The 24,547-nt window shown below is 40.1% G+C and overlaps 1 protein-coding gene and 1 long non-coding RNA gene across 2 annotated transcripts in view; one reads left to right on the top strand and one right to left on the bottom strand.

Annotated features, from left to right (window-relative positions):
* CCDC3 (coiled-coil domain containing 3) overlaps window positions 1-8,634 on the top strand; it is an 80,696-nt gene extending 72,062 nt beyond the window's left edge. The window contains exon 3 of the mRNA XM_070601230.1: window positions 6,621-8,634. Coding sequence (XP_070457331.1) covers window positions 6,621-6,896 — 276 coding nt within the window. The 3' untranslated portion in view covers window positions 6,897-8,634. The remainder of the gene's footprint in view (window positions 1-6,620) is intronic.
* Window positions 7,676-10,289, bottom strand: LOC139080492 (uncharacterized). The gene is made up of 2 exons (XR_011535039.1): window positions 9,517-10,289; window positions 7,676-9,270 (listed from the first exon to the last, which is right to left on the bottom strand). It is a non-coding gene; the product is annotated as an uncharacterized lncRNA (long non-coding RNA).
* Window positions 10,290-24,547: the final 14,258 nt, after the last annotated feature.

Below are 24,547 nucleotides of genomic sequence, written 5' to 3' on the forward strand. Positions count from 1 at the left end.
ACAGGTCTTTTTCACCTCCTTGGTTAAATTTTTATTTTATTTTTTTGTTTCTTAAATTTTGCTGAGGAACATTTGCCCTGAGCTAATGTCCACTGCCAGTCTTCCTCTTTTTTCTTGTTTTTATATGTGAGTTGCCACCACAGCATGGCCACTGAAAGATGAGTGGTGTACATCCATGCCTGGGGAAACAAACCTGGGCTGCCAAAGCAGAGCACATCAAGCTTAACCCCTAGGCCACCAGGGCTGGCCCTGTATTTTATTCTTCTTGATGCAATTATAAAGGGGATTGTATTTTTAATTTCTGTCTCATTGTGTTTCTTTACACTGATAAAAAAACGATTTTTGTACGTTGATTTTGTATCCTGCAACTTTACTGAATTCATTTATTAGTTTTAATAGGTTTTTTTGGTGGAGTCTTTAGGGTTTTCTCTATATAAGATCATGTCATCTGCAAATACATTTTTACTTCTTCCTCTCCAATTTGAATGCCTTTTGTTTCTTTTTTTTTTTTTTTTTTTGCCTAATTCCTCCAGCTAGGACTTCTAATACTATCTTGAATAAAAGTGGCAAGAGTGGGCATCCTTGTCCTGTTCCTGATCTAGAGGAAAATCTCTTAGCTTTTCATGATTCAGTATGAAGTTAGCTGTGGGCTTGTCACATATGGCCTTTATTAGGTTGAGGTACATTCTGTCTATACCCATTTTATTGAGAGTTTTTATCATAAATAGACGTAGAGAAACATTTGACAAAATTCAGCATCTATTGAGATGATCATGTGATTTTTATCCTTAATTTTGTTAATGTGGTATATCACATTGATTTGAAGATGTTGAACCATCCTTGCATCACTAGAATAAATCCCACTTGATCAGGGTGTATGATCTTCTTAAGGTATTATTGAATTCTGTTTGCTAATATTTTATTGAGGTTTTTTGCATCTGTGTTCATCAGGGATATTGGCCTATAATTTCTTTTCCTGTGGCATCCTTGTCTGGTTTTGCTATCAGGGTAATGCAGGACTTGTAAAATGAGTTTGGAAGTGTTCCCTCCTCTTCTGCTTTTTGGAAGAGTTTGAGAAGGGTTTGTATTCTTATTTAAATGTTTGATAGAGTTCACCAGTGAAGTCTTTTGGTCCTGGACTTTTGTTTGTTGGGGGTTTTTGATTACAGTTTCAATCTCCTTGCTAGTAATCAATCTATTCAGATTTTTTGTTTTTTCATGATTTAGTCTTGATAGATTGTATGTTTCTAGGAATTTATACATTTCTTCTATGTTGTCCAATTTTTTGGTGTATAATTGTTCATAGTAGCCTCTTATGATCTTTCATATTTCTGTGGTGTCAGTTGTAACATCGCATCTTTCATTTCTGAATTTGTCTTCTTTCTTTTTTTTCATGGTGAGTCTAGCTAAAGGATTGTCTGTTTAGATTCTTTTCAAAAAACAAGCTCTTAGTTTCATTGATCTTTTCTATTGTCATTTTAGGCTCTATTTAATTTATTTCTGCTCTTTATTTCCTTCCTTCTACTAACTTTGGGCTTAGATTGTACTTCTTTTTCTAGTTTCTTAAGGTGTGAAGTTAGGTTATTTATATGACATATTTCTTGTTAACGTAGCATTTAACATTAAGAACTTCCTTCTTAGTACTGGTTTTGCTGCATCCCATAAGTTTGGTATGTTGTAAATTTTTATTTCTCTTAAGATTTCTTCTTTGACCCATTGGTTGTTCAGTGGCATGTTGTTTAATCACCACATATTTGTGAATTTTCCAGTTTTCGTCCCATAATTGATTTCTAGTTTCATAGCATTGTGGTTTGAAAAGATGCTTGATATAATTCCAGTCTTCTTAAATTCAATAAAACTTGTTTTGTGGCTTAACATATGATCTACTTTAGAGAATGCTCCGTGTGCACTTGGGAAGAATGTGTATTCTGTTGCTTTTGGAGGGAATGTTCTATATATGTCTGTTAAATCCATCTGGTCTAATGTGTCACTTAAGGTCGGTATTTCCTTATTGATCTTTTGTCTGGGTGATCTATCCATTGATGAAAGGGGGGTAATAAAATCCCTACTATTATTATATTGCTGCCTATTTCTCCCTTTAGGTGTTAACATTTGCTTTATATATTTAGGTGCTCCTATATTGGGTGCATAAATATTTACAAATGTTATATCCTTTTGTTAGATTGATCCCTTTATCATTATATAATGGCCTTCTTTGTCTCTTATTACAGTCTTTGTTGTAAAGTTTATTTTGTCTGATATAAGTATAGCCACCCCAGCTTTCTTTTGGTTTCTATTTGCATGGAATGTCTTTTTCCATCCCTTTACTTTCAGTCTGTGTGTGTCCTTAAAGCTGAAGTGAGTTTGTTATTGGCAGCATGTAGTTGGGTCTTGTTTTTCGTTGTTGTTGTTCATCCAGTCACTCTGTCTTTTGACTGGAGAATTTAGTCCATTTACATTTAAAGTAATCATTGATAGGTATGAACTTATTGCCATTTTGTTTATTGTTTTCCGCTTTTTTGTAATTCCTTCATTCCTTTCTTCTTTTGCTCTCTTCCTTTGTGATTTGATGATTTTCTGTAGTGGTAGGCTTAGATTCCTTTCTGTTTATCTTTTGTGTACAATAGGTTTTTCCTTTGTGGTTACCAAGAGGCTTACATAAAACAACTTCTATTTATAAGTCTATTTTAAGTTGTTACAACTTATTTTCAAATTCATTCTAAAACTCTATATTTTTACTCCCCCTCCCCACATTTAATGTTTTTGATGTCACAATTTTTATCTTTTTTCTTGTGTATCCATTAACAAATTATTGTAGTTATAGTTATTTTTACTTCTTTTATCTTTTAACCTTCATACTGGCTTTATGAGTGATTAAGCCACCACAGTTACAACATTAGATTATTCTGAATTTTGCTATATATTTGCTTTTACCAGTGAGATTTACACTTTCATATGTTTTCCTATTTACTAATTAGTGCCCTTTTGTTTCAGCTTGAAGAACTCCCTTTAACATTTCCTATAAGGCCAGTTTAGTAGTGATGAACTCCTTTAGCTTTTGTTTTTCTGTAAAACTCTTTATCTCTCCTCCAATTCTGAAGGACAGTTCTTCCAGGTAGAGCATTCTTGGTCGACAGGGGGTTTTACCACCCCACCCACAACCACCATATTTTGAATATATCATGCCATTACCTTCTGGCCTGCTATGTTGATGCTAAAAAAATCTACTGATAGTCTTATGGGGGTTCCCTTGTAAATACAAATTGATTTTCTCTTGCTGCTTTTAAGATTTTTTTTTCTTGTCTTTAACTTTTGACACTTTAATTATAATATGTCTTGGTGTGCATCTCTGGGTTCAGTTTATCTGGAACTCTCTAGGCTTCCTGGAAATGGATGTCTGTTTCTTTCCCTAGGTTAGGGAAGTTTGCAGCTATTATTTCTTCAAATAAGTTTTATGCCCTTTCTCTCTCTTCCTTCTCTGGGACCCCTATAGTGAATGTTGGTTTACCTGGTGTCCCATAAGTTCTTTAAGCTATCTTCACTCTTTTTCATTCTGTTTTCTTTTTGTTCCTCCAATTGGGTGAGTTCCACTGCCCTGTGTTCAAGTTCACTGATACTTTCCTGTGCTTCATCTAATCTGCTGTTGAACCCCTGAATTGTATTTTTCAGTGCAGTTACTGTATTCTTCAGCTCTGTGACTTCTATTTGGTACTTTCTATATTTTCTATCTCTTTGTTGAAATTCTCACTTGTTTGTGCATTATTCTCCCAAGCTCACTGAGCATCTCTATCACCATTATTTTGAACTTTTTTTTATCAGATAAGTCACTTATCTCTGTTTCATTAAGGTCTTTTCCTGAGTTTTTATCTTGCTCTTTTGTTTGGAAAGTATTCATTTGTTTCTTCATTTTCCTTGCCTCTCTGTGTTAGTTTCTACATAAAACAGCCACTTTTCCCTGTCTTGAAGGACTGGCCTCTTGTAGGAAATGAACCTTGTCATTCTGCCTTGCCCTAGCTCTTCGTTGTATCTCAAAACTTTGTGATTGTCTGTGCAGCTTACTTTAATCTTAGTGGCTCCCAGTAGTTGAGGGTGTGCCAAGAGCTGTCAGTGACCCGAGGGGGATGATCTCAGTCAACACCTAGGTTCAGGCTGATTGGAAACCAAACCCTCAAGCAGCAGCTTTTAAAGTATGCAGATATTCCTCTTTCAGGGGAAAACTGGGAGTTAGTCATTTGTCTGCTCCGTCTGCACTGAGCCCTGGGGTAATAACCACTTAGGAAGTGTTTCTTTGAGGATGTAAGGGTGATCTGGCTGTGATATCTCTCACCCCATTGATTGCCAGGCTTGGTTTGGCTGGCTAGGCAGGTGTCCCCTTCCTCCCTCACCACCCCATGTTTTTCATTCCTGAAGCTGTTTGCTCAGTTGAAGAGGATGACCTTCTCCAATGGAGGAGGATTTTTCTTTGGTATATGAGTAGCTGCTCCCCTGCTAGAACCTCCAAACAAGCTCTCAAGAACTGTTTCTTTGCTTGTATTCACCCCATTGAACCCATGAACACAGTTGCACTGGCCACTGGAGCTTGGCTATCAAGGGATGTGTCCTCTGTTCGGCAACCACAAAAGCTGGGGCACCAGACATATACACAAGCTCCTTTCTTGGAGACACTGGCAACCCACAGTAGGGCAGAGGGAGAACATGAAGATGGTACCCATCAGCCTCCTCAGTCTTTGGAGAGGGTTGCAGTTGGCTCCTAGATGTGTGCTTAATTAGAAGGCTGCCCCTCAGGCTGCAGGCAACTATGAAGATAAGCTAATAGGGCCTCTTCAAAGAAAGACTGGGTGCTTTTCAGTCAGCTGCCCCTGTGCTGGGCCTTGGGGTGGGTAAGTGCATGCATGTAAGCCCTTTAAGAACTATTTCTCAGTTCACTATAGCCATGTGGGTCTGTGGACACAAACCCCATAGGCTTTCTTTGGGGACTCGCTTCTCAGGTGCAGATCTTAAAAGTTGGGGTACCCAATGTGGGGTCCAAATCCTTCACTGCTCAGGCAGAAGCTCAGCATTGTGAGTTCCCTGCTTCTCCTGGGTTGCGACACCCAGGGCTTTATGGTGAGACTGTGTCTCAGCCTCTCTTTCAATGTGGGGTTTTTCTCATTTGCCCAGCATGTAGAAGTCACTTACCTAGTTTTGGGTTTCTTTCAGAGGAGACTGTTCTGTATGTGGGAGGGAGTGAGTCCAGGATCCTCTTATGTCACCATCTTGAACTAGAACACTGTCTCTTATCTTTTTGATGATAGCCAACCTAACAGCTGTGAGGTAGTATTTCATTGTGACTTTGATTGCATTTCCTTAAGAATTAGTCGTGTTGTGTATCTTTTCATATACCTGTTTCCATTTGTGTATCTTTGTTGGAGAAATACCTGCTAAGGTTCTTTGCCTGAGAGAGGCTGGAGCTGGCTCACAACCCACTGCAGCATCCACAGCTGGGACTGAGGTCTGTCTCCCCATTACCTGACATATGGGTGGTGACACTCCTCCTGCATCCCCAGACGTAAGGTTGCTGGATCCCACAGCTCTCCCAAAGACAGTTGTTCATGGATAGGTGCCAAATTTTGGTGGTTTTGGGGCGGGGGACAAAAACGAAGGACATTTTATGCTGCCACAATACTAACATCACTCCTCAGTCTTCTTGTATCTATAACAAATACTATCATGTTTGTGCACGTGGCAGTTGGCACACATAGCAGTATTTCCATGAGATAAAGCCCCAGAATGACTAGATCAAAATGTAGATGCATTTGCAGTTGCATGGGGGTCACCAAATTGCTCTTTATGGAAGTTTACACTCTACCCACAGTTTGAGGGTGCCTGCTTCCCCACATCCTGACTCGGATTTTACCAATCTGTGAAAAATAGCAATTCATTTGGGCTCTAATTTGCATTTTTCTTTTTTTTTTTTTTTTTTGAGAAAGATTAGCCCTGAGCTAACTACTGCCAGTCCTCCTCTTTTTGCTCAGGAAGCCTGGCCCTGAGCTAACATCCGTGCCCATCTTCCTCCACTTTATATGTGGGATGTCTGCCACAGCATGGGGTGCCAAGCAGTGCCGTGTCCACACCCGGGATCCGAACCAGCGAACCCTGGGCTGCCGAGAAGCAGAACGTGCGAACTTAACCACTGTGCCACCAGGCCAGCCCCAGCATTTATCTTATTATGAGTGGGGCTGAGCTTCTTTTTGTATGTTTGAGAAATGTATATTTCCTTTCCTGTGAACTATCCATATTCTTTGTATATTTTTATTTTCAGGTTTTGGTGTTTTTCTGATTCACTGGACTCTTTCCCTTTTGATATGAGTGACACATATTCAGCATATCTTAAAACAAAATCATCCAAGGAACCCAACTATAGAAGCAAAAGAGGGGTTCTGTTTTGTATTTGAGGTCAAGGTGGGATTCACAGGGTGAACGGAGGAAGCCGTCATGAGGGATGTCCTCGCCCTGGGGTCAGGGCTGTTGGTGATATCAGGGTCTTGGTTGCCGGGCGCTTGGCAGCACCCAGGGATGTTTACCTGGGGAGGTTTTCTGAAACTCACCTGCCTGTCCCTCCCGGGCGTTTATTTCCCCAGCTCATGTGTTCCTCGGTGCAGAAAGCCCTGTTCGAGGAGGAGGACCACGTCAAGAAACTGCAGCAGAAGGTGGCCACACTGGAGAAGCGGAACCGGCAGCTCCGGGACCGGGTGAAGAAGGTGAAGAGGTCTCTACGGCAGGCGCGGAAGAACGGCCGCCACCTGGAGCTGGTGAACCAGAAGCTCAGCGAGAAGCTGGCAGCTGCAGCAGGAGCCATCCCGCACATCAACGCCCTGGGGCGGGAGCCTGCACGCAGCTCCTACCTGCGGGGGTAGTGGGACTGCACGTGGCCTGGGCCAGCCCTGCTGGGGCACATTGCCTCTCGCCATGGAATGGAGCGATGGTGGTTTTGTATGTACACATATTTCAAATCTTGTAGAAGATATTTTTATTCATTTTGTAGCATCTAGTTGGTTTAAAAGGCAAGCCTTGCTTTCCCTCAGTTGCTGGCCTGGTCCCAGACACAGTGCTCCGAAGTCCAGGGGCAGCAGGATCCCGGAGTGCTGTGTGCTTTCCTGGGGCCTGGCCTCAGCTTCCAGGAGCAGCCTGCAAAGTGCACTTATTGGGGAAAGAACATTTTAGAATCTCTAGATGCATGAGACTTTGAGGGGCTTGGCCTTTATTTCAGAAGAGAGGCAGTGTGGTCTCAGCTCTGAGCTCCAGGACAGCTACTAGTTTTGAGGAGTGATCAGAATCAAGTCGTGGAACCTTCTGGTGTCTCATTTTCCAGAGCTCTGGAAGGAGAATGGTGGCCTCGCAAAGCACCCAAGGATGCCTGTAAATAAACACGCGCGGGGCGTCCCTGCTCCAGCCAGCATTTCCTCACAGCTGAGGCTTATTAAGGCCTAATGAGCTCATCACGGGTAAGGGAATTGAGTTGGGAGTGGGGCGGCAGGAATTAAACAAGATGAATTACACCTGATTTCCAACGCCAGCTACCCAGAGCTGAAGATGATCCCTGTGGGTCGCTCTAGTCAAGAGCAGAATTGCCTTTATGGGCCCGTCATGTTTCATCAAACCACACTCCTAAGCTGGAAGGGCCTGAGCAATAGTGCAGCCGCTGCTTAAGTTCTAATTCGTTTACTCAGTACTTGCTTCCAACTCCTCCAGATTCGAGGTGAGCCGACCCGATGTTCTGTGAACTTCTGTTCTGCAGAGATGCCTCCTGCCCAGCCAGGCTCTCAAAGGGCTTCTTCCAGGCATTCCAATCTCTGCTGCTTTGTGCAAACGCTTTCCACCCACCAGAACTGTCTGTCCTCTGGGAGTAATGTTTGCACATCAGTCCACTTGTTGTTGTGTCAGTTCCTGGACGTGATCAAAGCACTTCACCCTCTTTAGAAAAACTTTTAAAGAGAGAACTACACATAAAAAGTATTCTCCATACCTATCACTTGGGCACAGTCAATTACTCCCTGTGTTATTAAGAAGTCAGCTGAGGGGCTGCCTCTTGGTTATCTTCTGATGATGCAGTTCCAAACCCCCAAGTTTCCCTTCATTGCTGTTTCAGATAGAAGCTGCAGATCAGGAGATCGGCCGCCCAGAGATGGCCCAGACCCTGCAGGCCCTGATTGTGCTGTGTTCTCCGTTGGAAACGGCAGTTACACTGTCAGATTTCCGTTCCACTGCCTTTAGGAAAACCCCATCCTTCTTGCTCTGGCAGCCAGTCTGGGGCAGGAGCCTGTTTCACATGAGTCTTGGTGGCAGGATTCTGCCTGAGAGGAGGCATCTACGCCCTGGACTAGATAGCATGGGAACTTTTGCTCAAGGGTACTTCATGTCCAAGCTTCTGCCACTGCTTTACTAGCTGTATTCTTCATAGTGTGGTGCGTTAGAAGGCACATCTTCTAGTCTCTTCTTCCTGGGGATATTTCCTTAGAGCACTTTTGCTCCCACCCAAGGGAATGGCAAGCCTCAGGTGACTTACAGCCAGGGTTTGGAGAGCTGTGGGAGCTGGATCACTACAGATGCATTATGTTCTGCCTTTGCAATAAACGAGCAATATTTCAGCCACAACAGGAAAGCAGTGTGTGTTTCTTTTGGGTCAGGGAGACTTCAGGGTTTCCAGCTTTGGTCTGGAAAGTCTGTTTAGATCCTCCGGGGGAAGCATCTGTGAGCAACACCATTTAGGAGACTGAGCCCAAGCCTCCTCTGTTGTCCCCACTGGGATGTCGCTTCCAGGGTTCCCGTCTCTCAGCACACCTTCGGAAAACCAGTGCTCTCCTGGCCTGCTCCTCACAGGGACAAGCAGCTTCATTAATCAATGTCTTCAAAAATACATTCATATCTGTTGCCAAAGGGAACTCCCCAGGGCCCTGGTGTCTGCTGCATTGTCATCTGACCATAGCCCTTGCCACCTGTGTATTGTGCTAGTAGGAATTCTTTATGAAAGAAAATTCCAAGAATTACTCAGAACTTGACACCCGTTAGCCAACCTGCTGTAGCATCATCTCTGAGATACAGGCCATTGCTTCAGCTTTGTACTTCGAGGAGGCCAAATGACTTTTCTCAAGTTACATTGTAAGCAAGAGGCAGGTAGAATCTAGAATCTTTAAACTACAGTCCCCGGGAGTCACTAGCTGCAGCATGTGGGCCACAGCTAGTGCGGGGTGAGGTTTCTTGGGCCTCCACAGTGTGTTTGAATGTGAACACCTTTTTTTTTTTTTTTTTAAAGATTTTTTATTTTTCTCCTTTTTCTCCCCAAAGCCCCCCGGTACATAGTTGTATATTTCGTTGTGGGTCCTTCTAGTTGTGGCATGTGGGATGCTGCCTCAGCGTGGTCTGATGAGCAGTGCCATGTCTGCGCCCAGGATTCGAACCAACGAAACACTGGGCCGCCTGCAGCAGAGCGCGCAAACTTAACCACTCGGCCACGGTGCCAGCCCCGAATGTGAACACCTTTGCTGGACTCCAGCTCAGGCCACTGTCTCTACTGCTGTTGCTCCCTTTTTTTTTTTTTTTTTTTTTAACACCAGGCCGTGTCATACATTTATGGTGCCTGCCTGGCAGCAGAAGTTAACAAGGATTCTTGCTTCTGTGGTGTGAAGCCACGTCTTCCTTTTGGGAGAGAGAACACAAACTCAGATCACAATGATTTTGAATCAGTCCATAGTCTACAATGGTTTAAGAAAAAAATCGAGCACCCGGCATGTATTAGGCTCTTTCACACATATTATCACATTTACTATTCCTAATAACTTTATAAAATAGTGATCCTGCTCCCCATTCTTCAAGAGGAATATCGGGCTTCAAGAGAGTAAGTAGGGGCCGGCCCCATGGCTGAGTGGTTAAGTTCACTTGCTGTGCTTCGGCGGCCTGGGGTTCACCCGTTTGGATCCCGGGTGCAGACCTACACACCTCTCATCAAGCCATGCAGTGGCAGCATCCCACATGGAGGAACTAGAATGATTTGCAACTAGGATATTCAACTACTGGGGCTTTGGGGAGGAAAAAAAAAAAGGAAGATTGGCAACAGATGTTAGCTCAGGGCCAATCTTCCTCACCAAAAAGTATACTTAAAAAAAAAAAAAAACTGCCCAATAAGCTCAACTAGTACAAGTGGCCAGTCAAAGATTCAACTCCATCCTCTCTCTTTGTTCATCTGTAAAATGGGGATAAAAGTCACTTCTACCTCAAAGGTTGTTTAGAGGATTGAATAAAATTATTCGTATAAATGCTTAGTGTGGTGCCTGACACTCTGTGAGCATTCAATAGATCTTACAAGAATGATTTTTGTTACTAATATTCACCAGAAAGGCCCTTTGTCAGAAATAAGAGTATTTCGCAGGATTCCGTAAATTTTCTTGTCAATCTTTAGCCTCCTTCCCGTCACCCTACAACATCCCTAGCTCTCTCAAATTCTCCTTATTTCTGAGCCACTTCCTTTTCTTTAACAGTGAGCTGTTAGTTGTTCCTCCAAATTTACCAAGAAAATATAGTCCATCTGAAATGTGTTTCTTCAACTTCCTAGTATATCGTTCACATTGTCTAGTTTTGCCTAATCTGTCGAGTATCTCTCTCCTCCCCACCTCAAAGGAAGAGACCACATCCAGGGTCAAACCACTTCCCTGTTATCTTGAGTTCATATTACTCCCCTCAAAACCTTGCTCCACTAATGTTCCCTCTTTTATCATAAATCTTTTCTCTTTTGGGGACTCCTGTCCTTATCTTCCAGCCTTATCCTCAGATCTCCTCATTCTAGGGGAAAAAAGACCCAGGAACAAACATAGAAAGTATTGAGGTAATCTTTAAAGATGGCAATATGAGAGGCTCCTGAACTCCCCTCCTTCCACCAACACACCAAATAAACAGCTACACATGGAGAAATTCCCTCTGAAAGAAGTCCAGGGGCTGGCCCCTTGGCTGAGCAGTTAAGTTCGCGCGCTCCGCTGGAGGCAGCCCAGTGTTTCATTGGTTCGAATCCTGGGCGTGGACATGGCACTGCTCATCAAACCATGCTGAGGCAGCGTCCCACATGCCACAACTAGAAGGAACCACAACGAAGAATATACAACTATGTACCGGGGGGCTTTGGGGAGAAAAAGGAAAAAATAAAATCTTTAAAAAATAAAAAAGTCCAGAAACTAGCTGAGTGACTCTCACACATCAGGGGAACAAGAAAATACTGACATCAAAATGAGCAGGAAGGGCTGAGATGCACTCTTGCCATAAACCTCACCCATGGCACAGTGCCATACAATCGGGAGGGAATCCCCAAATGCCAGCTTCTCCTAGAAAAGTGAAGGGTTTTGACCCCACATCTCCCACCTCAACTTTTAAGACTCTCAAAACCTCTACTCTGAAAACCTATGGGGTTTGTGTCTATGAGACCCACAAGACTATAGCAAACAAATAATTACTGACAGGCAAGAGCACTCACTTAGCTATAACCCCAGGGTCAGAGCAGACAGAGCAGGCAAAAAACACCCATCTACTATTTTTTCCCTGAATGAGTTTGTTTCAGTACTTTAAAAGCTGCTGCTTGAGGGTCAGGCTTCTAATTAAGCACACATCTAGAGGCTAACCACAATCCTCCCTGAAGACTGGGGGAGCCAGTGGACACATCCTCTGCCCTCTCTCTCTAGCCTGTTCCAAGTCACCAGTGTCTCCCTGGAAGGAACTTGCACACAAGTCTGTGCCCCAGCTTTTATGGCTGCTGCCAGGGAATGGGCCCCCAAATTGCCTGGCTCTGATAGTGAGTGGGGTTTGCATTCATGAGTCCCACAAAACTGTAACAAACAAGTTCTTGACAGGCTCAGGAGAACCCAAACACAGCTATACACCTGGGCCCAGTGCAGAGGGAGCAGGCAAAAACACTAACCTCCCATTTCTCCCTAGAAGGCGGCTAACTACATACTTTCCCAGCTGCTGCCTGAGAGTCCAGCTTCCAAGTGGTCTGCATGTAGGTGCTGACTGCGATCCTCCCCTTTGGGACTCCGACAAGTCTTGGCACACCTTCTACTACTGGGAGCCACTAGGAACAAAGAACGTGGCTTGGACAATCACAAAGGTTAGAGAGACAACCAGGCCGGGCTGATAGATGAGTTTCATCTCCTACATGAGACCACTCTGTCAAGACTGAGAGAGGTGGCTGTTTTATCTAATGTGCAGAAACAAACAAGCCAAGGAAAATGAGAAAACAAAGGAATATGTTCAAAACTAAAGAACAAGATGAAAACTCCAGAAACAGGGATGAGAGCTATCTGACAGTTCAATTAACAGACCTAAAGATGCTCACTGAGGTCAGGAGAGCAATGCATGGACAAAGTGAAAATTTCACCAAAGAGATAGAAAATATAAAAAAGTACCAAATGGATCACAAGGCTGAGGAATACAATAACTGAACTGAAAAATTCAACAGACGGGTTCAATGGTAGACTAGATAAATCATAAGAAAAGATCAGTGAACTTGAGACAGGGTAATAGAAGTCATCCACTCATAGGAGCAAAAGAAAAAAGATTGAAGATAGCTTGAGCGACTTATGGCACACCATCAAACAGACTATAGACATTTATAGGGGCCCCAGAAGGAGAAGGGATAAAAAGGCAGAAAGCTAATTCAAAGAAATAATGGCTGAAAACTTCCCTAACCTGGGGAAAGAAACAGACATCCAGATCCAGGAAATCTATATTTTCAAAAATGATGAATATGAAGAGACCCACACTGAAACACATAATTAAATTGTGTAAAAGTAAAGACAAGGAGAGAATCTTAAAAGCAGCAAGAGAAAAACAACTTATGTACAAGGGAACCCCCATAAGAATATCTTCATATTTTATAGGAGAAAGTTTGCAGGCCAGAAGAGATTTGGATGATGTATTCAAAGTGTTGAAGGGAAAAAACTACCAACCAACAATACTCTACCCAGCAAAGCTGTCCTGCAGAATTGAAGGAGAACATGATATTATATATACAAAACCCTAAGGACTCCACAAAAAAAGAAAAACACATTAGAACTAATAAATGAATTCAGTAAAGTTGTAGGATACAAAATCTATATATAAAAATCAATTCTGTTTAACTTGCCCTTCAGAATTGAAAGAGAGAGAAAGAGTTTTCCAGACAAGCAAAAACTGAAGGAGTTCAGCACCACTAGATTGGCCTTACAAGAAATGTTTTAAAGATTTCTTTAGGCTGAAATGAAAGGGCACTAGTTAGTAACAGGAAACACATATGAAAGTATAAATCTTACTAATAAAAGTATATATATAGTTAAATTCAGAATAATCTAATGTCTTGATGGTGAATTAATCACTTATAAAATCTAGTATGAATGTTAAAAGGCAAAAGCAGTAAAAAATAACTACATTAATTTGTTAATAGATACTCAAGATAAAAAGATGTAAACTGTGACATCAAAAACATAAAAGGGGGAGTAAAAATGTAGAACTTTAAAATTTATTCAAACTTAGGTTGTTTTTGGTGTAAAATAGACTGTTAAAACGTTTAGATGTTTTATGTAAGTCTCATGGTAAACACAAAGCAAAATCCTTCAGTAGATACACAAAAGATAAAGAAAAAGGAATCTAAGCCTACCACTACAGAGAAATCATCAAATTACAAAGGAAGAGAGCAAAAGAAGAAAGGAATTACAAAACAGCCAGAAAACAACTAACAAAATGGCAGTAAGTACATATCTATCAATAATTATATTAAACGTAAATGGACTAAATTCTCCAACCAAAGATATAAAGTGGCTGAATAGATTTAAAAAAATAAGTCTCATTTAGATGCAGTCTACAAAAGACTCACTTAGCTTTAAGAACACACACAGACTGAAAGTGAAGGGATGGGAAAAAGTATTCCATGCAAATAGAAACCAAAAGAAAGTGGAGTAGCTAGATTTATATCAGACAAATAGATCTAAGACAAAGAAGGTCATAATATAATGATAAAGTGGTCAATCCAACAAGAGGGTATAACGTTTGTAAATATTTATGCACCAAATATAGTAGCACCTAAATATGTAAAACTAATATTAACAGACCTAAAGAATAAGTATAAAGCAATACATTAGCAGTAGGGGACTTTAATACCCCACTTTCATCAATGGATAGATCATCTGGACAGAAACCAGTAAAAACATTGGACTTAAATGACACATTAGACCAGATGGCCTTGACAGACATTTATAGGACATTCTATCCAACAGCAGCAGAATACACATTCTTCTCAAGCACACATGGAATATTCTCCAGGATAAGTCATATGTTAGACCACAAAACAAATCTTAATTTAAGAAAACTAAAATCATATCAAGCATCTTTTCCAACCACAGTGATGTGAAACTAGAAATCAATTACAATAAGGAAACTGGAAAATTCACAAATATGTGGAGATTAAATAACCTGCTACTGACAACCAATGGGTCAAAGAAGAAATCATAAGAGAAATCAAAAAATATCTTGAGACAAAAGAAAATGGAAACACAACATATCAAAACTTATGGGATGCAGCAAAAGCAGCTCTAAGAGAGAAGTTCAAGAGACAAATGCCTACATTAAGAAACAAGAGAGATCTCAAATAAACAGCCTAACTTTCCACCTCAAGGAACTAGAAAAAGAACAAACTAAGCCCAAAGTGAGGAGGACAGAGATAAAGATCAGAGCAGAAACAAATGAAATATAGACTAAAATGACAATAGAAAACAGCAATGAAACTAAGAGCTGGATTTTTGAAAAGATATACAAAATAGAGAGTCCATTAGCTAAACTCACCAACAAATAAAAAGAAGACTCAAATAAATTCAGAAATGAAAGGTGAGGTGTTACAACAGATACCACAGAAATTCAAAGGACCATAAGAGACTGCTATGAACAATTATATGCCAAGAATTTAGACAACATAGAATAAATGTATAAATTCCTAGAAATGTACAATCTACCAAGACTGAATCATGAAGAAATAGAAAATCTGAATAAGCCAATTACTAATAAGGAGACTGCATCAGTAATCACAAACCTCCCAACAAACAAAAGTCCAGGATTAGATGGCTTCACTGGTGTATTCTTCCAAACACTTAAGAACTAACCATTCCTTCACAAACTCTTCCAAAATAAATAAATAAATAAATAAAAGAGAAGAGAACATTTCCAAACTCATTTTATGAGGCCAGAATTACCCTGATACTAAGACCAGATAGAGACTCTAAAAAGAAAAAAATTACAGGCCAACATCCCAGACAAAAATACATGTAAAAATCTTCAACAAAATATTAGCAAACCGAATTCAAGAATACATTAAAATGCGTATACACCATGATCAAGTGGGATTTATTCCAGGGATGCAAAGATGGTTCAACATCCTCAAGTCAATCAGTGTGATACACCACATTAACAAAATGAAAGATACAAGTCATATGATCATCTCAATAGGTGTAGAAAATGGTATTTAACAAAATGAAACACCCATTAATGATAAAAACTCTCAACAAAGTGGTTATAGAGGGAACATATCTCAACATAATAAAGGCCATATGTGACAAGTCCACAACTAAGATCATACTCAATGGTGAAAAGCCACAAGTTCCCCCTCCAAGATCAGGAACAAGACAAGGAGGCCCACTCTAACTACTTTTATTCAACAGAGTATTGGAAATCCTAGCCTGGCAATTAGGCAAGAAAAAGAAATGAAAGACATCCAAAGTGGATCTGAAGAGATAAAACTGTCTCTAGTTGCAGATGACATGCTATTATATATAGAAAACTGTAAAGACTCCACCAAAAAACTGTCAGACTGATGAACAAATTAAGTTGCAAGATACAAAATCAATATACAAAAATCAGTTGTATTTCTATACACTAACAACGAAATATAAGAAATAAAAATTAAGTAAATAATCCCATTTACTTTTGCATCAAAAAGAATAAAATACCTAGGTATATATTGAACCAAGGAGGTGAAAGATCTGTATGCTGAAAACTGTAAGATATTGATGAAAGAAATTGAAGAAGACACAAATAAACAGAAAGATATTTTGTGCTCTTGGGTTGGAGGAATTAATAAAGTTAAAATGTCTATAGTAGCCAAAGAGATCTACAGATTCTATGCAATTCACATCAAAATTCCTATGGCATTTTTCACAGAACTAAAACAAGCAATCCTAAAATTTGTATGGAACTGTGAAGGACCCCAAATAGCCAAAGCAATCTTGAGAAAGAAGAACAAAGCTGGAGGCATCACACTGTCTGATTTCAAACTATATTAAAGTTTTAAGTTACCCAAACAGTATGGTATTGGCATAAAAACAGATACATAGATCAATGGAACAAAATAGAGAGCCTAGAAATAAACCCACATATATGTGGTCAATTCATTTACAACAAAGGAGCCCAGAATATACTATGGGAAAAGTACAGTCCCTTCAATAAATGGTGTTGGGAAAACTGGACCACTATCTTACAGCATCCAAAAAAATCAACTCAGAATGGTTTAAAGACTTGAACGTAAGACCTGAAACCATAAAACTCCTAGAAAAAAATGTAAGAGGTCTGCTCCTTGACATCAATATTGGCAAAGACTTTGGGTTTGACACCAAAAGCAAATATAAACAAATGAGATGATATCAAACTAAAAAGCTTTTTACAGCAAAGGAAACTTTCAACTGAATGAAATGGCAACCTATGGAATAGGAGAAAATGTTTGCAAATCATGTATCTGATAAGGGGTTAATATTTAAAATACGTAAAGGACTCACACAGCTCAATAGAAAAAAACAATTGGATTAGCATATGGGCAGAGGATCTGAATAGACATTTTTCCAAAGAAGACATAGAAATGACCAATAGGTACATGAAAAGACGCTAAACATCACTAATTATCAGGGAAAGGCAAATCAAAACCACAATGGGATATCACCTCACACCTGTTGGAACGACTGTCATCAAAAAGACAAGAGATAAATGTTGGTGAGAATGTGGAGAAAAGGGAACCCTTGTGCACTGTTGGTAGAAATGTAAATTGGTACAACTATTATGGAAAAAAGTTTGAGGTTCCTCAAAAAATTACAAATAGAATTACCATATGACCCAGCAATCTCACTTCTGGGTATACATCCAAAGTAAATGAAAACAAGAAGACATCCACACTTCCATGTTCAATGCAGCAGTATTCACAATAGCCAAGATATGGAAACAATCTAAGTGTCTGTCAGTGGATGAAAGGATAAAGAAGATGTGGTATAGATATACAATGGAATAATATTCAGCCATGTGAAAGAAAGAAATCCTGCCATCTGCAATGACATGGATGGACTTTGAGGGCATTACACTAAGTCAGAGAGAGAAAGACAAATACTGTATGATGTCACTTATATGTGGAATCCAGAAAAGTCAAACTCATAGAAACAGAGTCTAGAATGGTGATTACCAGAGGCTGGGAGTGGGGGAAATTTTGGCTAAAGATTACAAACTTCCAGTTATAAGATGAATTTAGTTGGGGATCTGATGTACAGCATAGTGATTATAGATAATACTGTACCACATACATTAAAGTTGCTAAGAGTATATCTTAAATGTTCTCACCACACAAAAGGAATGGTGTATATATGAGGTGATGGAGGTGTTAGCTAATACTATGGTGGGAATCATTTTGCAATATATAAGTATCAAAACAACACATTGTACACCTTAAACTTACCCAATGTTTTATGTCAATTATATCTCAATAAAGCTGGAGAAAAAGAAAGTATTGAGTGTTACCATCCTTGAAAGTGGAGGTGGCCATCTTCTGAAGGTCAGAGATGAATGTAGGAGATACTGCCATTGAAATGGGTCTCTGATTTCAATGTGGAATGTGGTCCTAGGGTACAAAACCATGTAGCAGTGCTCACCCTCCAGAGACAAAGTGCGTGTTTAACTAACAGAAAGCATGAAGAAGCAGGCCATCCAAATGATTGATCATGGAGTTCTCAGGACTGAAAAATTGATAGACCTCCTACTAAATATATATAAATATATGGCAAACTGAGGCCTGCCTTGAGTCTCTACTTATGGGGTAGTCATACCTCTTCAACTGATTCCAAGACCTGAGATAGTTTGTAGAGTCCCTTGATTAAAAGAGAGATCAGGAACCCTTGAAGAAAGACCCTGCGGTAACATTACAGGATGCTATAAATCTTCCTAGTCATCTACCAAGGACCTACAAGTGCTTACCAGTTTAAAGGTGCCCCAGAGAAAGGGAAATCCTGAAACTTTAATGGGATTGGATAATGGTGCTGAGCTATCCCTAAGCCAAAAGTCAGAGAGGATGCTTATAGGGGTCAGATAGTAAATGGTGTTCTGGCCCAAGTCTGTCTTGCAGTAAATCTCATGGGTCTGTGAACTCATTCTGTGGTTATTTTCCTCAGCTCCTGAGTATGTAGTTGGAATAGAATTTCTTAGCATCTGGCAGATGCCCACACATTGGATCCCTAGTTAAGGTTATTACAGCAGGGAAGGTCAAGAGGAAACCCTGAAGCTTCTCCTCTTAAGTAATGCTAAAGTATATAAATAGTAAACAAAATAGAATCCATGAAAACAATATATTACCAAATAGGGAATATAAATAAGAGAAATTATTAAAAGGAACCAAATAGAAATTCTTGAGTTTCTTGAAAAGTACAGTAACAAAAATGAAAAATTTACTAGAAGGGCTTAACAGCAGATTTGAACACACAGCATAAATAATCAGTGAACTTAAAGATAGGTCAATTGAGATTATCCAGTTTGAAAAACAGAAATAAAAAAGAGTGAAGAAAAATGAACAGAGACTAAGAGCCCTGGAGGACATTACTAAAGTTACCAACATACGCATAATGGGAATCCTAGAAGGAGAGGAGAAAAAGAAGGGGGCAGAAAGTAAATTAGAGGTTGCCAAGTTCTGGGGTGAATGAGAGGTGGGTACAGGGTTTCTTTTGGAGTGATAAAAAATGTTCTGAAATTACATAGTGGTGATGTTTGCACAACGTTGTGAATATACTAAAAATCATTCAATTATACACCTTGCAATGGTTAAAACAGTGAATTTTTTGTCATATGAACTTTATCTCAATAAAAAGAAACCATTATCTCAGTTCCTCCTGCCTCCCTCCCTCATTATAACCCCTCATCCAAGGCCCTGCTGGATGCAATTTACTCAGCACCCAATGTCTTTCTTTACACTATTCTCCTGGTTTCTGCCTTGGTCTCTCATTGTCCCCTCTATCTCAGAAAATCTTATTCAAGTTTGAGAGTCTATCATGATTCTCTTCCCCCACTGAAACTGTTGTAATTCTTTAAAATTTTATAGTTTGGAAGTGGGTAGCTATTGAGAAGACTTGGGTTATCTAGTCTAATCGCAACTGGAAAGTTCTGCTAAGGATAATTTTTTTAAAGTTGGTAAAAAAATAACATAAAATTTACCATCTTAGCCATTTTTAAGTGTACATCTCAGTAGTGTTAGTTATATTCACATGGCACAGCAGCTAAGTATCACTCAAACCCTGATTTGTGAAGCCTTCTCTAACCTTCTAGCTGGAATCAATTACTCCTGCCTCCGTGATCCTATAGCTTGTTGGGCACACTCCCATTCTAGCGTTGACCACATTTCTTTCTGGTTAGCCCTTGTTTCTGTCCCCTTAACTAATTTGTGAGCTCCCTGAGGGCAGAGTTTGTGGCTAATTCATCTCTGAATTCTCAGTGGCCAGCACTATGGAGTGACACCAACTAAATGCTTGCCGAGGAAAAACTAAGAGGCGAAGAAGGCAGTGTCAAATACCAAGACTCCCAGAATTTTAAGAACTGGGGACATGAAGGGAGAGAAGCAAAGAATGACTTTCTTTATAATCCAGGCTTCCTCCTCTTCCTCTACATCCTGGTCTAACATCTTGCCTCAGCCTTGGCCAACAGCAGGGACCGGGGGGATTAGTCCATGGGTTCCAGGGTCCTGTCAGCTGCTGGCCTCAAGGAAAATCCTACCTCCAGAACAGTTTCTTCCTTGGCTGATGTCATACAGCAGCTGAACTGCCGTTATCCAAAGCTATCTGTTCTGTGTATAAAGATTCAGCCTCTTTCTAGCTTCCAACTCTCCTGGTCTATAGGACCATAGGAAACATCCTTGAGTAGTACCTTCCACTCACCACCTCATACAACCAACACAGAGAAGATAACTATGTGGCAACATTACTTTTTGGTTATCCAGACGTGATTTCTCCAGGGAGGGGATTTAAAAGCCCCTGTTTTTTTCCTCTCTACACCCCTGCTGCCACCCGCTTGGCATCTAGTTAACTTACTGCCTTTGGCACTAGAGGCTAAAATGGCAAAGGGGCAAATCTCTATGAATTTGTCTGCTTTCTTCTGCTTTTGCTAAAGGCTCAGAGAGGAGGCTGAACAAGGGAACCGAAATGAAATTTTTTGATTATCTGTGTTTTCCCAGTTAATCTTGTTCCCCATTAAAGGATCATGTGTTGGCTGCTCCACTCTGTCCCTCTGAGATGAATGTCCATTTGCCAGATGTCTGGGGCATGAACTGGATGGCCTGGCATTTCATTTCTTCCTGTCCAATAAAATGAGAAAACTCAAACCAGACACTGAAATGTCCTTTTCTTTTATTAAAAACATTTCTTAATTGTGTAGCTGGGTACTCTGAGAGTGAACTTCAATATTTCTGAGCCTTTCGAAAATGCTGGAAACAGGGACAAAACTGCCATTCCAAAAGTGCCAGACAATTGCATAATGTGACACTAAACGAGTGGTTCTGAACCCTGGCGGCCCATTCGGAACAACCAGGGAGCTGTAAATATAAGAATCCCTTCCAAGCCACCCCTTTCCTACCTGAACGGGGCTCCAGCATCGGCATTAAAAACAAATCAACTCAAATCAAAACAAAACACTTTCCAGATGATGATAATACGCAGCCAGGATAGAGAAGTCACTGCTCTGACGGTAAAATAGGTTATTTATCTTCAGAATAAACACGTTATACTAGGAGAAATTATTTGGGGAGCCCCTTTGGTAAGAAGATGTAAGTTGAGGTACTTGAGCACCTCTGATTATTGGTAAACTGATCCAAATGCAAAGACTTTAGACTGGTATATTAACTATCTATGGCTATGTAACAATTTACCACAAACTTGGTGATAGCTGTGTAATTACTGATAACTTAGTAAAACTGTAAAATAGTAAATTTGTGTTGTTTTATTGGCTTAAACCAAGACACACTTATTGTTTCACAGTTTCTGTGGGTCAGGCGTCTGGACATGGCTTGGCCGGGTTATCTGCTTCAGGGTGTGTCATAAGCCTGCAGTTGAGGAGTTGGCCAGGGCTGAGGTCTTATCTGAAGGCTTGACTTGGTGTCCAAGCTCACACAGTTGTTGGCAGGATTAGATCCTTGCACGCTGTCAAACTAATGCTCTTAGTTCCTAGCTGGCTGTTGGCTGGAGGCTGCCCTCAGTTCCTTGCCACATTTACCTCTCCTGCGTGGCTGTTTGCTTCATCAAAGTGCATAAGGCAAGAGGGAGAAATTGAGAAAGTCTGCATCAAGATGTAAGTTACATCTCACGTAACCTCAAGGAAGTGATACCCCATCACCTTGGCAGTATTGTGTTGGTTAGAAATGTCACAAGTCCCACGCATACCCAAAGGGAGCATAATGCCCAAAGTAGCAAATGCCAGGAGTTGGGGATATGTGTATTGGAGTTTGCCTGCCACAAGTTGTCTTTAATAATTTAATTTAATGGTGTAAAAGCATGTCCTGTGGTGAGGAGGTTACATCCGTACAGACATTTTTTCCCAACTCTACTGAGGCATAATTGACAAATAAAAATTGTATATGTTTGGGGCCGGCCCGGTGGCGCAGCGGTTAAGTTCTCACGTTCCGCTTCTCCGCGGCCCGGGGTTCACTGGTTCGGATCCCGGGTGCGGACATGGCACTGCTTGGCAGCCATGCTGTGGTAGGCGTCCCACGTATAAACTAGAGGAAGATGGGCACGGATGTTAGCTCAGAGCCAGGCTTCCTCAGCAAAAAGAGGAGGACTGACAGTAGTTAGCTGAGGGCTAATCTTCCTCCAAAAAAAAAAAAAACACAAAAATTGTATATGTTTAAGATGTACAGCATGATATTTTGATATAGGCATACATATACTGTGAAATGTTTACCACAATCAAGCTAGTTAACATATCTGTCACCTCACATAATTACCTTTTGCGGGGGGGAGGGGAGAGTTGTTGCTTTTTGGGTGAGAACAATCAAGATTTACTCTCTTAGCAAATTTCAAGTATACAATACAGTATTTGTTAACTATAGTCACCCTCCTGTACATTATATATCCAGAACTTATTCATCCTGCATATCTTAAACTTTGTACGCTTGGACCAACATTTCCCCTTTTCCTCTACCCTCCAGCCCCTGGTAACCACCATTCTACTCTCTGTTTCTAAAAGTTTGACTTTTTTAGCTTCTCTGTATAAGTGATGTCATGTGGTATTTGACTTTCTGTGTCTGGCTTATTTCACTTAGCATAATACCCTCAAGGTCCATCCATGTTGTCATGAATGACAAGATGCCCTTCTTTTTAAGGCTGAATAAATATTCCATTGTCTATATGCACCACATCTTTATCCACTCATCCATCGATGGACACTTAGGTTGTTTCCATATCCTGGCTATCGTAAATTCTGCAATGAACATGGGAGTGCAGATATCTTTTTGAGATACTGATTTCATTTCCTTTGGCTAAATACCCAGAAGTGGCAATGCTGGATCATATGGTAGTTCTATTTTTAATTTTTTGAGGACCCTCCATACTGTTTTCCAAAATGGTTACCAATTTAAATTCCCACCAACAGTGTGCAAGGGTTCCCTTTTCTCCACATCCATGCCAACCCTTATCTTTTGTCTTTTTAGATAATAGCCATTCTAACAGGTGTGAGGTGATATCTCATTGTGGTTTTCACTTGTGTTTCCTGATGATTGGTGATTAGTGAGCATCTTTTCATATACCTGTTGGTCATTTGTTTGTCTTCTTTTGAGAAATATTTATTCAGGTCCTTTGGCATTTTTAAATTAGGTTATTTGTTTTCTTGCTTTTGAATTATTTGAGTTCCTTATTTTTTAGCTATTCACCCCTTATCAGATATGTGGTTTGAAAATATTTTCTCCCATTCTGTAGATTGTCTCTTCACTCTACTCATTGTTTCCTTACTGTGCAGGAGCTTCTAATTTTGATATAATCCTATTTGTCAATTTTTGCTTTTGTAGCCTGTGCTTTTGGGGTCATATCCAAAAAATTATTGCCTAGACCAATGTAAAGGAGCTTTTCCTCTGTTTTCTAGTAGTTTTATAGTTTCAGGTCTTAATTTAATCTACTTTGAGTTAATTTTTGTATATGGTGTGAGATAAGGGTCCAGTTTCCTTCTTCTGCACGTGAATCCAGTTTTCCCAGTGCCATTTATTAAAGAGACTATCCTTTCCCCATTGTGTGTTCTTGGCATCTTTGAAGGTAAGTTGACTGTAAATGTGTGTATTTGTTTCTGGGCTCTCGATTCTATTCCATTGGTCTAAATGTTTGTTTTTATGCCAGTCGCATACTGTTTTGATTACTATAGCTTTGTAGTATATTTTGAAATCAAGCAGTGTGATGCCTCCTGCTTTGTTCTTCTTGCTCAGGATTGCTTTGGCTATTTGGGGTCTTTTGTGGTTCCATACGAATTTTAGGATCTTTTCCTATTTCTGTGAAAAATGCCGTTAGAATTTTGATAGCAATTGCGTTGAATCTGTAGATGGCTTTGGGTAGTATGGACATTTTAACAATATTATTTCTTCCAATCCATGAACATGGGATATCTTTCCATTTATTTGTGGCTTCTTCAGCTTTTTTCATCAATGTATCATAGTTCTCAGTGTACTAATCTTTCACCTCCTTGATTAAATTTATTCCTAAATATTTTGTTGTTTTTGATGCTATTGTAAAGGTTTCTAAAATTACTTTTGCAGATAGTTCTTTGTTAGTATACAGAAACACAACTGATTTGTATCCTGCAACTTTACTGAATTCATTTATTAGTTCTAATAGTGTTTTGATGGAGTCTTCAGGGTTTTCTATATATCAGATCCTGTCATCAGCAAACAGTCAGTTTTACTTCATGTTTTCCTATTTGGATAACTTTTATTTCTTTTTAATGCCTAATTGCTACTGATAGAACTTCAAATATAATGTTGGATAGAGGTGGCAAGAGTCAGCATCCTTGTCTTATTCCTGATCTTAGAGAAAAAGCTTTCAGCTTTTCACTGTTGAGTATAATGTTAGCTGTGGGCTTGTCATATATGGCCTTTATTATGTCCTATAGACACATTTTTGTCACTGTCTCCACCATTCCCATGGCTGGGTATGTTTATGAAGAACAACTGGCAACCTTCTGGGTAGCTGAAAATCACAGAAGCACTGATAAATCAACTATTGTGTCCTTAATGTAG

Source organism: Equus przewalskii, chromosome 30 (assembly GCF_037783145.1).
Source record: "Equus przewalskii isolate Varuska chromosome 30, EquPr2, whole genome shotgun sequence".
Taxonomy (NCBI): domain Eukaryota; kingdom Metazoa; phylum Chordata; class Mammalia; order Perissodactyla; family Equidae; genus Equus; species Equus przewalskii.